A 12462-nucleotide genomic window follows, 5' to 3' on the forward strand; every position below is an offset into this window, starting at 1 on the left:
CTTACTCCTGATAAGATTATCTGCTGGGCACGTGGTGCCCACTGGACTTGCAAATGTTTCTGAGATCCTATTACAAAAAGTACTGGAAAAAAATTCAGGGGGCTTCTGTGCCGAAGATCAGAGGAGTTCCCATGGCAGCAGCCATGGCCCCAACAGGTACTGCCACTGGCTGGATTAGTGCTAGGAGTACTTACACCCCCCCACAGGGATCTCCTGTGTGCACAAAACTGGAAATGTGCTTGGGATCAGCCACAGAAACACAGTGGCCTTCAACAGCATTTAACGTGTTTAACGTCAAAGTCTTCGGGAACCAGAAAGAGGTTTTGTACAATTCAGTAGAACAAAAATCACATGCCTACTCAGATACCCCAGGTTCAAATCTGAAGGAAGTTGGGAGACAATTCCACACGTTTTTCACTAAAAAAACCCTTCTCTTAAATTAAAGAGGCGTTTAACTCATTCTCACACAGAGATGAAACAAGACAGACCACACAACTCTTAAAAAATATTAATAATTTCCGTGGCTATCCAGAGTGGCAAGATACTTGTACTTAATATACTTAATGTACCTAAAATAGCTTGTGCTGAAGTGTGGTTGGTTATTCAGTCTCGTAGCTGCATCTTGTGCTGACAGTGAACAGGTGAACAGATGTGAACTGACATCTGAAGCAATCACACATTAAGCCACTCTCTAGAAAAAAGCCACATTTTCAGACTATCTTTTGAACTAAACCAGATTACTCTTTGGTAGTTTTTGTTTCTACTAAAGGAATTTTCAAAAATTTTATGAGGTAAAATCACAGAATTTGTACAACTTTGTTGCAAAAAGCTGAGAGATGCACCTAAAGCTTCAGAAATGTAGCATTCCAAAAGCCAGGTGTGGGTTGGGAATCATCATTCATGACAGTTGTGCTTTTAAATAAATCCTTCCTTTTTCTGGCATAAAAATTGCTAAGCAGTGGTAAGGAAGTGGGAGGGCTCTGATTCACAAAAATGATGGCTTACTTTCTGTAATTTTCTTCTTGTCATTTGGAACAACGAGGTACATAATAACATCTGACACTTCTGTAGAGCTTTCCAAGTGAGATTCTGGAATCATTTTGCAAATATGAAAGCCTCAGCTCAGGCAGCAAGTGCTTCTCTCCTCTCAGCTCAGAGGACATGGTACTCTGAACCTCACATACCTGTGACAGGCTTTGCAGAGGGGCTGCAACGTAAAAGGAGTATTTTCTAGATAAAAAAGGCTTGCTCTTGCCCATTTGCTGAGCTTCAATCAGGCATGAAAAGGGGTTCTACAACTGACACAGTTTAGGAACTTGCTTTGTTAGGACATCACATTGCACTGACTGAGTTCGTCCACAGCCCTTTGCTACTGACATTTCAGAGGAGCTCTTGCTGCCAACTAAAATGCAATTCCCATTTCCCAGTGGTATTTTATCTTGGGACTTTTACAGCTGTTTTAGGCCTCCTTTGTGCCCTCCAGGATTCATAAAAGGACAGAGGCACACACAAGCTGATTCATGAGACCTTCCAACAGGCTGCAAGTCACAGGGGCTGAAAAGTGCCTGTGCTGCTTTGAAAATGTAATGCTTTGCATATAGTTTCCCCTTTTTCATACAAAAGGGTTAGGATATTAAACCTATTTTTCCTACATGCAAATTTTCTTCTATTATTTGGAACACTGAAAATACAGAGCAGCTGCTCCACTTGCACGACCATGAGTTACAATTACTCACAATGTTCAACCACTTAGTTGTTACGAACGGTAGGAAAAGAGATACGTCACAAATCTAAAATTCATTTTCAAATAATAAATCATTACAAAGAATGACCATGACTCAGCTTATTGCTCTGAATACTGCCTCTATGGGTGGTTATTTTGTTAGAAAAGAAATAAGCTGCTGCTGCACAATAAAATTTCTCCCAGTGGTCTTATGAAACATTAAGTTGAAGGCTGTAGAAAACGAGCCTGGTCCTCAAAATCAGTGTCAGAACTGTGTATCTGACTACTCTGGCAGTGCAAGTCTGCCAGCTGTGCTACAGTGAAACTATTCCCCACTCCTTTCCCAGGGTGGTATCTCAACTCCTGGATACCACAACTCCTGGATACCACCCTCCTCCATCCCAAGGTCAACTCCTCAGTACCAGGGATCAGTGGTCCTTCACACTTCTGCTGGGTCATGGTTACTTTTATGACAGCCCAAAAGAGACTCAAAAAGGACACTGGGGAGCTGAATAACAAAGAACAAAGTAGGGATCAGAGCTGCTTAGAGATGGCTGTTCAGCCAGAGCAGCCATGGAAGAGGATGGTCAGTGACCACCAGCTTGGCATTTGCCTGTGAAGTGCTTCCAAAACACAAGCACACTTAATCCAGGTGAGCTGAGAGCACAGCTGCAGCCTGTGTGACTCATAACCTTATGTCATGTAGTACTGAGTGTGTCCAAACCCACCCAGAAGATGAACAGTCCTGGCCTTAGCTGGCAATGGAGCAGGTGATCATCTGAGCATCTGGGTACTGCAACCATAAACCTGACACCTGCTGCTGAACATGGGATGAATGTCAGATGACAGAAACCAAATGGTGGGAAGATACTTGAACAAGTCTGTTCTAGTTTCTGAACTAATGAACAGGAATAATTAAATAATCAGAAGAAGAAAAATATATACAGGCTTAACGTACCTTCCCTGTATCAGTTTGGAAAAGTGTTGTGGGGTTTTTTTTGTTGTTGTTGTTTTTTTGGGGGTTTGTTTGTTTGTTTTGTGGTTTTTGTTTTGGTTTTTGTTTGTTTTTTGTTTTGTTTTTTTTAAAAAAACAGGCAAAAAACCCATCCCAAACCTCTTAGCCAGAGAACATCAGTTAGGGTAGAGGGTTCTGTGTGGAAGGAGAAACAAAGTATGCTGTTTTTTCTGAAGTCTTCCTACAAAAGGCCTAACAGAAACAGTTTAAAATATTGACATTTACAGGGTAACCTCCACATAGTCCTCCCTATTGCCAACTGAAGTATCTGGGAAGAAAGCCCTGTTCTACTCTCATATGCTTCTCTGATATTACAGAAGTCAAGTTATTTACTTCTAAAGACCACTAAATCTTATGGTCTTTTTAGCCTTCAAAGATGCATCTTTTTTTTTTCCTTCTAAGAAACAGTGAATCGAAGAAATACTGAAATTCTTTCCAGCTGCCAAATGAAATAAAAAAGAGAATTTATCCTGCAAATAACATAGAGGCCCCAGGTAAAAAAGGTACAAAGTACTGAATCGCAGTGCTTTACTCCAAAGCTTTCCTAACATGAATGCCTGTGATCACATTAACGAGGCACAAACCAAGGGACCAACCCTTTCAGAGCAGGGGAGCCCAGGAGGGCATCACTGCACCTGCCAGGCTCCAGCACTGCTGCTGAGCTGCACCTTCCTCTGGCTGTGCTCTTGTGGAGACAATATCAAGGAGAGAACATCAAGTCAGACAGGCCCTCAGGTCTGGCCACCTTCTTACAGCTTGACACACACAAGTGAAATTTCTGCCTCCCAGTCAAGTGCCCTGGATCTATCAGGTAGTCAGGAACAAATCCTGACAGACTGCTTGCACTCTGTGAACTGTCTAAGCAGCTTCATTTAAGAAAGTATTAAACACACAGGCATGACAGCTCAAGAGCAATCCAGCAGCTCACCACGCTGTCCATTTAGATTTTCTTGTGATATTATCATATTTGATAAGTGATTAAATAAAGATACCTAAAATTCAACTGTCTTCAAAAAATAAAAACTATCCAGTTGCAAAAAAGACATTTGTACTGTTTGGGCTCTATCATAATTGCAGTCAGTCTCTAAAAATTTGCAACACTCATGTCCATTTGAGCATACACTGTTCATTTTATTAGAACTTTAACAGTCCTGACAGATGTTTGCAAGACATCTCGCCTGCGATATATCCACATTTAATTAAGAATGACACAGAGGAAAACAAGATGGAAAAGACTAGAGGTCATCAGACTTTCTTTTTTTTTTTTGAAGTGTATATGTAGGAGGATTTTTGCATTTCACTTCCTACTGGCTTTGCCAGTAGAGCTGAGTCTTGACCTTCAGTGCAGCAGTGCTGCCAGTCCTCTGCCAACTGTTAATTGTGCTGTCTTACAGCACTTCTGATCATTTGCACAAACAGAGACAGGAATGACACCAGAAAGTTCATTTTGATTCCACAGCAGGATCTGAACTCCACTCTGCAAGGGTGAGAGGTGTCTGAGTCAACCTATTAAACCTCTCCTGTCTCCTGACACCTCCTTAATTTCTCATTTTAAAAGAGGTTCCTAATTATGTCTTTTGGGATTTGAACCAAAACTTTCCCTATAAAACCTCAAATCGCATTTATTTTGACAGTCCAAGCAGAGATGGCAACAATTCTTGTTAATGGGCTTTTGCCATCAAAACACTTAACCTTTAACTAGTCTCATATCTTGCAAAGGTTGATTATCACATACACTGTAAGAAGAGTTGTTGGGCAACTCACACTGATATTATTTACACAGTAAATAGAGCTAAAGTATTTACCAGCTACAACAAGGGCTTTTCTAGATGACCTGTGAGCACACACAGAAGAACACAGTGCTTGCATATGACACATTTATGAACTGGAACAAAGATGCACAGAACCCCCCAGGACCAGGCAAGGAGCTGGGGACACTGGTGACATCCACAAGTGGGGAGATAAAAGGGGAAAGTGGAAAATGAGCAAATTTATAGCAGCAACTGGAGATATTACAAGGCATCTCTCCTGTGGTGGGCAATGCTCTGAGGACCTTTCAGCTGCTCTGTCTCCTGACCATTCCTGACATGACTGTTACCAGATCTCCAGCTAAGGGAGGAAGAACAAGCAGAAGAATTTACTAACAGTGATCCTTAAAAGCTAGAAAAAGAGCAGCTTGGGCTTTACAAGGCAACTAGCTGGGAGAACAGATGGTACCTGGCCATTCACCAATTCTGAGGCAGGTCTCAAGTATTTCATTAATGCTGAATTTGAAAGCAACTTTGCATGAACGTGTTTCTTCCTTTGCTCTTTGACCAGGAAGGCCAGCTGTAAAATCATTATAATTTTCATTTATTTATTTTCTGAAATAAAAAGGAAGCAAAAATCCAACAAAAATCCTGCATGGAAGAGTTTCCAAGCTTTAGACTTGAGAGTTCATCAAATGAAATTCTGAACATGGTCAACATGGTCATAAACATATATCAATAAAACCTCTCCTTTAAAGTAAACACAATGTACCATGTAACAGCATTTAGAGAATTTTAATCTACAAACTGTCTGGAAATAAATGTAACAACACAGCACATGCAGTGAAAACAGTTTACTTGATTCAAAGCCAACCTTACCTGTTCCCGTCCCAGTAGGATCACCTCCCTGGATCTGCAGAATTAAAATTAAATCAATGTTACATATGTATTCATGTGAAAGACATTAAATACAAACCATAAAAGCCAATGTTGCTTGATTTTCTTCCTTCTATACTGTGTCATGTTGACAAGTCAGCAAAAAGGAAACCATTACTATTTATTTGGAGCTGCTTTTATCAGCTGGCTGTCGCCCCTTATGTTGCTTATCCAAGAGCAGAATGACAGTTTTATAAAAATAATATGTCTCTTGTGGGTAAACAGGGAAAATAACCAGTCTCAAATGGGTTAACCAGATCATCCTTTCTATTATGTGCTGGGTCATAACCTGCTTTTTAACTGATGATGCACTGCTTTTGGAACAAAAAAGGCTTTACATTTTGCCACCAACCCTCCACATGAGGGAAGGCAAGAAATGAAAGAATATGGAATATTTTTTGTATCTGAATCTGTATTTTCCTGTATCCTCCTCACTGTCTGCAGTAGAAAAAATCCTCATGTGAAACCAATCTTTCAGCAACAAAATTTATCACACGCATTAATCACTGCACATGCAGGATCTACAAAAATAATATTCCACATTCTAATGCCAGTGGAGGGAGTGTGCCATGGCCAGTTTCACACTAACAGCACACAAGCACAATTTTAGTTGTGAGTTTAACTATGAACTGAGATATACAGTGCTGTCAAAAGAAAAAAAGCTTTTTGTAGGATGACAGGATGGAATGTAACATCCAGTGATGTTCCCTGAAAGATGTGCTCTGCCTTCAGGATCGAGTTGTTAATTCTTCTGAAAGGAACTTACAGGGCAGCTACTATACCCCAGACTGCCTGGACTGTAACTATGCAAATAGAGATCTTCCATTACCAAAGACAATGTTCTGGAAGACAAGGTGCTCTTTAACCCCTTCCCAAAGAAAGCCTGAGCACCCAGTGCTGGAGCACGCTCAGGAAAGGATGACTGGACAGTATCCGAGCACCACAACCTGAAACAGAAATTCAGCTGCTCTCTAAAGTTTCATCTGAATGGGATTTCAACAGGCCACAGTATTACTTATCCAAATTAGCATTTCCCTCTCTCTTTCTCTCCTTCTGTTCATCAACGACCCACCCACAGCTCGGGGAAGATAACAAGAGCCTTGCCAAGGCAGTGACTCCAAAGGATTTGTTTGGAACAGCCAAAGCAATGCAGTGATGCTCCAAGTGACAACATCACTCAGAGACAATTGTTAGTAACACTAGTAAGTGCACACTGAGTAAATCAGGACAATCCTAGTTCTGATGGTACATTTAATATACACCTATTTCAAGCTGTCGTGCGTGGAAGAACCTAAAGCTGAAATAAGTAAATGTGCCTTTTGAGAACATCACATGTTGGGTGTATGAGACGGGATTTTTTCAATACTCACCACAAAATTCCGAATTGATCGGTGAAAAATTGTCCCATCATAATAGTTCTTCTTGCACAATTTGATAAAATTTTCACATGTTCGGGGAGTCTGGAAGACAAAAAGAAGTTTTAATTAAGCAAGACCTTTAGACAATCAATTAGTGACTATGCTGTTTACAAGAATCACTTCATTTGTGCCTTACAAAGAAACAATCACGCAGGACTTGAAGAGGATGGAGTCTGTCTACAGAAAATCTCTATAATATGTGCTCTTTTAAAGTACACTGGAGAGACACACTCTGTGTTAAATAAATTAAACCCAGACCTTCCAATTAGCACAAAGAAGTGTTGAATAGTAAATCACATAACTGGAGCTCCCTGTTGATATCATGATGGTGAAAGCAGGTAAACTCAGAGACTTAATTCCAGCAGTGCATCACAGTCCTGTTCCAAAGGGGAATTTCTAGCACTACAAAAAGCTCATTTCCCAGAGTAAGAAAGAACCTGACTTCTCTGCTCCACTGAGAGCATATTGAAGCTAACTGGGAGGGAAGCATTTGGTCCTCTTCACCACTTGGAAGTAAAAATGGGACTGATTCAAATCACTGGAACACAGGAAAATTAAAAAAGACAACTTGTTTTCAAAACTCTAAATAAAAAGAAATTATGCTAAATATATTGCCAACTTCTAATTCACTTTTACAGTGCAAATTAAAGTTATTTATTTGAATTTATGAGCCATGGCATTCAAACAGTACCTTCTGAAAAACTTAACTGTCTACCTAAGTATCCTTCCATTGTAATTGTATGAATACTAAAATACCTTCAGATGCTCAAATACAAGTAGAGAAACAGCCTGTTTTCTATACTTGGACACGTTTTCCAGCCCCACTGTGGATTATGAGCATACATCTATTCCAGTTTTACAAAAGAATACATCTAAATTATTTGAGTTGTTACAGGCCTTAAAAATACCTTTATTGTCTTGTGTGCTGGCAAGCAAAGCCCCACACTCCTGCTCTGAGAGCTGTGACACCATTGCTGGTCTGAGAGCTGTGTGACACCATTCTTGCTCTGAGAGCTGCCAGACACTGAGACTGAGCCACACAACCTGCAGTGACTTCAGAGCAAAGAGACCACGACCAGGCTGGGTACAGTCATTTACAGGTGAAATAATCCATCTGTTGATAAGCCAATCCATAAAAGTATTCATCTGGAACCCTACAGAACTTTAATTTTCTGTATTTTCTCATCTGAAACACAACCATTCTCACCCCTCTTTATTTGCACTGAAATGTCTCTTAATTATCCAAACCAACTCTACCTACCATTATAAATTCTTTATAATGATTCCTTCTTAATTACTCTACACAGATATAGATGACAGTTGTCAGCTGGGCCATAATTGAAAAAGGAAGCAAATTCTAATACAATCTTACACCAGCCATTATTTCAGATCTCCTGCACAATTCACTCCTGAGTTAAATGGGAACGGTACCATAATGGCTTTAGGGTAGAAACATGTATTCAGGACATGTATTTTGGTGGCATCCTGAGGGCAATTTTTAAGTAACTATATCCAAGATACCAAGCAACATGAGGTTTTCCTACCATTGTAATGCTTATAGTAAATTTGAAAATATTCCCTTTGAATTCAACACATACGCTTTAAAACAATCTTTGTACTTAACCTTTCAAGTAAAATTCAGCCCCTGAAGAATCACCTGTGCAGCACACACTTCCTTTATCAGAGGAGATTGTCACAGCCTTGATCCCAATGTAGTGCCATTGGTTATCACTTGTGAAAAGTGTCAGTAAGGATAAAAGTAAGTTAAAAACATTCTTCATGAATCAGAAATGGAATCAGCAGCTTTTAGCGTAAGGCACTTTATCTCATGAGAGCCAAGCACTCTTCAGAGAGAGAGAGACATAGTTAATAAGTTCTCTGGGGGGAATACAGCAACCTGTAATTAATTTTTTACAAAAAATGAAATGAGGCAAAAGACTGAGCCCCCAAGGAATACACAGCAAACCATTTTAAATTTGCACAAAGTTGATAAGCCCATACAGACTTCCTATTTATTTTCAAAACACGATTTGTAAAATATACATCAAAAAAACTAGCTCTAGTAATGTATTTTTTATGCAGGACCTATGCTGACCCTTCTCTCTAAATGGATTTCTAGCTATTACACTCTTTCCCACAAACAAGCTTTTTGAATGCAACTGCAGAAACATTTAGTATACATGGAATAATCATTTCACTGCAAGGTTTTCTTTCAATTATTGCCACCAAATTGGTTCCCATGGTCACCTCATGCATCACACAGATACATCTGGCAGGTAAGCAGCTCCTTAGCAACATTACCATTACCTTTTAGAGTGCTTTTTAGTAGACACAAATAAATAGGTCTGCATTCAGTCAGTAATAAACCCCAGTTTCAATCATGCAGTAGATCTAGAATATCTGGCTCAGATTATCCGATTTATTCAAAGCAGTTAATGTTCTTGCCAAATCTCACACTGCCAAGCATATTTCAGGGATTTTTTAAAGCACTGTCCTGCCCAAAGCAGGAGAAAAAGGCTTGAGGTTTATGGGAAGGTGCAGATCCTCAGTAATGAAGTTACATTCTGCACTGACCATACAAACAAGGCCAGTCTTTGAAAAGACTGATGACAAATATATATAAACAAACCTGACTTTTTTATTTGAGTGTAAGATCTCATGGAAGACGTCAGACCCACAGTCTCTGAATATAAAGCTGTCTGCTTCTTCAGAAACTTCCTCCCCACCACTTGTCCCACACTATTTCTGCAGGAGGAGGGGATGGTCCAGGCACCTGGAAATGCAGGAGTGCAGGAGGCAGTGCAGGTTTCTGTTCCCTCATCACTGGCTGTGTGCTCCGGGCTATCTTTTTAATCCTGGCTGTTCTTGTTCTGGTCAGTTCTCAAACTGCCCTCAACAGTAACAGCTAACTTCCTCTCTGTGCCTTTTACATGAAGCAGGAAATGGCTGAAATTATTTTAGGCTGCTGACTATGACTTCAACTTACATATAAGAAAGTCAAGGGAAAAATGCCACCTTGTCAACCTGATCTGAAAACTACTGACAGAAAAATACCATGTTTTACATCTACTGCAATATCTTGCCAGGGGTATGCAGTGGTAGAATTAACATGACAAATTTAAAAATTCTAGAAGGCTTTTCTGACTGAAGAGTATGGTAGGATAACCCTGAGAAACCCTCCTTTGTTCAGGTCAAGTTGGGACCATGTAAGGGAACACAATGTCTCTGTACCATGTCCTTCAGCTTAAAGACACTTCTCTCTCCAAATGACAAATAGTAAGAAAAACCCCCTTATTTATACAAAAAATGAGTCACCTGCTCCAACTATGCTCCCTATTTATTTTGTAGAAGCCAGATACTGTCTTTCAACTGTTGAAAATTCACACCCAAGACAAGCAGTAAAATTTTAATAAATGGTTTGAGACAGGAATCCAGAAGAGCACTTATCCCAGAAGATGCCCCAAATGCTTTGCTTGGCTCACAGATATGTATAGTTAATGGGGCCACAGCCCAATGGTTTTCTAAGTAGGTTTAAGTCTCCATTTAGCCAACACACTTAGCAGGTAACTCCACATGGAAACACCACCATTCTACCAGTTACTGGGTCCAGACAAATTTCAGAGTTAAAGAGAGATTGCTTCTAAGAATGACCATGCAAATATAACTGACAGGAAACTGTGAGATCATGGACACAGGGAAAACACTAAAGAAAGGAATGTACAATTTAGAAAACCAAAGCCAAACAGAAAAAACCCTGACTGCTTACAACAGATTTCTAGGATAATCGCAGATTTTACCTTGTTCCACTCTTAGTTATTAACCAAGCCAATTCCAGGTTCCATTTGGCCATCAAGGGTGGCTCCAAACCAGACAAAATTCATCTCTCCTGCAGCATCCTAAGGCCTGAGGGGGTGAGAGCAAGCCATGTCCCCAGCTGATTTCCCAGTGTGCAGCTCTCCTTTCTCATTAGTAACAATGGGTCATTACATTTGCAAGTTACCTAAACTCAGAAGCTGAACTGGGCAGCTGAAGAGCCAAACAGGAATAGATTAAAAACCTGCAGCATTCCTGTTGCCAAGGTACAGGAGATGGGAAAAGAGGGGAGCTCCTGAGTTGTTGCCATGACTGCAAGGAAGAAGGCTTTAGTATGTGAAGAGCTAATCATTTCAAAATGCTCCATCCCTTGAGGATGTGCATGAACCTTGAAGGGAAATTTCACACTAAGCATTCAGCTGTCATTCCCACATCTGTATAATTTTCTTGGGCTAATTCCACTTCCCTTTTATTTCTTTTTCTTCCTCTAAATTGGATGAACTGTAGTAATGGCACTAAACTACAGAGCCTTGCTACATGCTCATTAACCCTATGTTTCAAAGCAGAAAGAATGAAAAGTTCATTCCTCACAAATTAAAATTGTGTTCTACAGCCTTCATCTTATCACATAAATGCCAGAATCCTGCTACTAAGAGGCATGAACTAGTGATGGAAATTTCTAAGGTTTCAAACAAAGCCTTCAATTTTTTAAACATAGATCCCCTTTAAAATGCAAGGTGGATTTTGTTTAGCTTTAATCCATTTACATCCCTTTTTTTATATATATAGAGAGAGCATTTTCACTCTTGTAACTGTTCATTCAGCAACCCTTCTAATGTGTGAACCCATAAATAGGTGATTTGGTAAGGTTTAAACTCAGTCCTCCCCATCCCTTTCAATCTGTAGTCCTCACAGCCCACCCACCACACAGACAAGAACTCAGCAATAAAAGCTTGGCTTTATTTAGGGTGTAGTCAGAGCCAACTGTAATAGAGCAGTTTCAGGAATCACCATCTATCAGGTGCAAGTGTTTGTTCCCTCCTCCAAGGCATGGAAAGAAACTGGACATATAAATGTTTCTAGAGCATTTCAACGTGCAATACTATTCTGGAAGGCCATTTAAACTGCCCTACTTCACTATGCACCAATGGACCAGGAGCACATTCCAGTTGTTTCAGAGCAAGAGGGACAAGAAAATCAAAAGCTCCACAAAGTGCAGTGTAGAAGCATAGGAAGAATTTCACTGAGGGAAGCCCATGACATTTCCTGTAGGAAAAACGTTTACTACAGACCTCAACATCACTCCCTGCCAGCTCTTCTGTCCTGCTGACAGCTCTCCTGTGTGCCAGAGGGGCTGAGCTGGGACAGGTTGTGGTGGTTCAGTTCAAGAAGGCCCCAGCTGAGGGAAGGGGCCCCTTTCCCAGCCTGGTCACACCGGGAGCAAACCTGCTGGGGCCAGAGGAGCACAGCTCAGTGAGGGAGCACTGCAGACAGGAAAGCACCAGGGCACTGGGGGGGAAACACTTGGCCAGACACTTACTGGTAATAAAAAAAATACAAGAAATCCAGTGAAATTCATTGCCTTTCATCAGTTATTTCTTCATAATTTATTTGTTCAGCAAAGCATAAGACTAGAACTGAAATCTTCTGTACTTGCCAGAATTACTTCTGGTAAGTAGCATTTTTGTAAATTTGCATCCAATTAGTATATACAACAAATGTTGCTTATGCACAGGGGAACTCAGCTTCCTGGAAAACATCCCTACAAATGGCCACCTGATTAGTCCCCATCAGGAGGAACATGCTGTA

At 40.4% G+C, this 12462-nt stretch overlaps 1 protein-coding gene across 2 annotated transcripts in view; it reads right to left on the bottom strand.

Moving 5' to 3' along the window:
• The window catches only part of PPIL2 (peptidylprolyl isomerase like 2), a 64414-nt gene that overhangs the window by 18953 nt on the left and 32999 nt on the right, over positions 1-12462 (bottom strand). For both annotated transcript variants that reach the window (XM_027652017.1, XM_027652018.1), the window contains 2 exons: positions 6793-6882; positions 5366-5399 (listed from right to left, as the gene is read on the bottom strand). In XM_027652017.1, the coding sequence (XP_027507818.1) occupies positions 5366-5399; positions 6793-6882 (124 nt within the window). The remainder of the gene's footprint in view (positions 1-5365; positions 5400-6792; positions 6883-12462) is intronic.

The sequence above is a fragment of the Corapipo altera genome, unplaced genomic scaffold, assembly GCF_003945725.1.
Source record: "Corapipo altera isolate COAL_440 unplaced genomic scaffold, ASM394572v1 67, whole genome shotgun sequence".
Lineage (NCBI taxonomy): Eukaryota > Metazoa > Chordata > Aves > Passeriformes > Pipridae > Corapipo > Corapipo altera.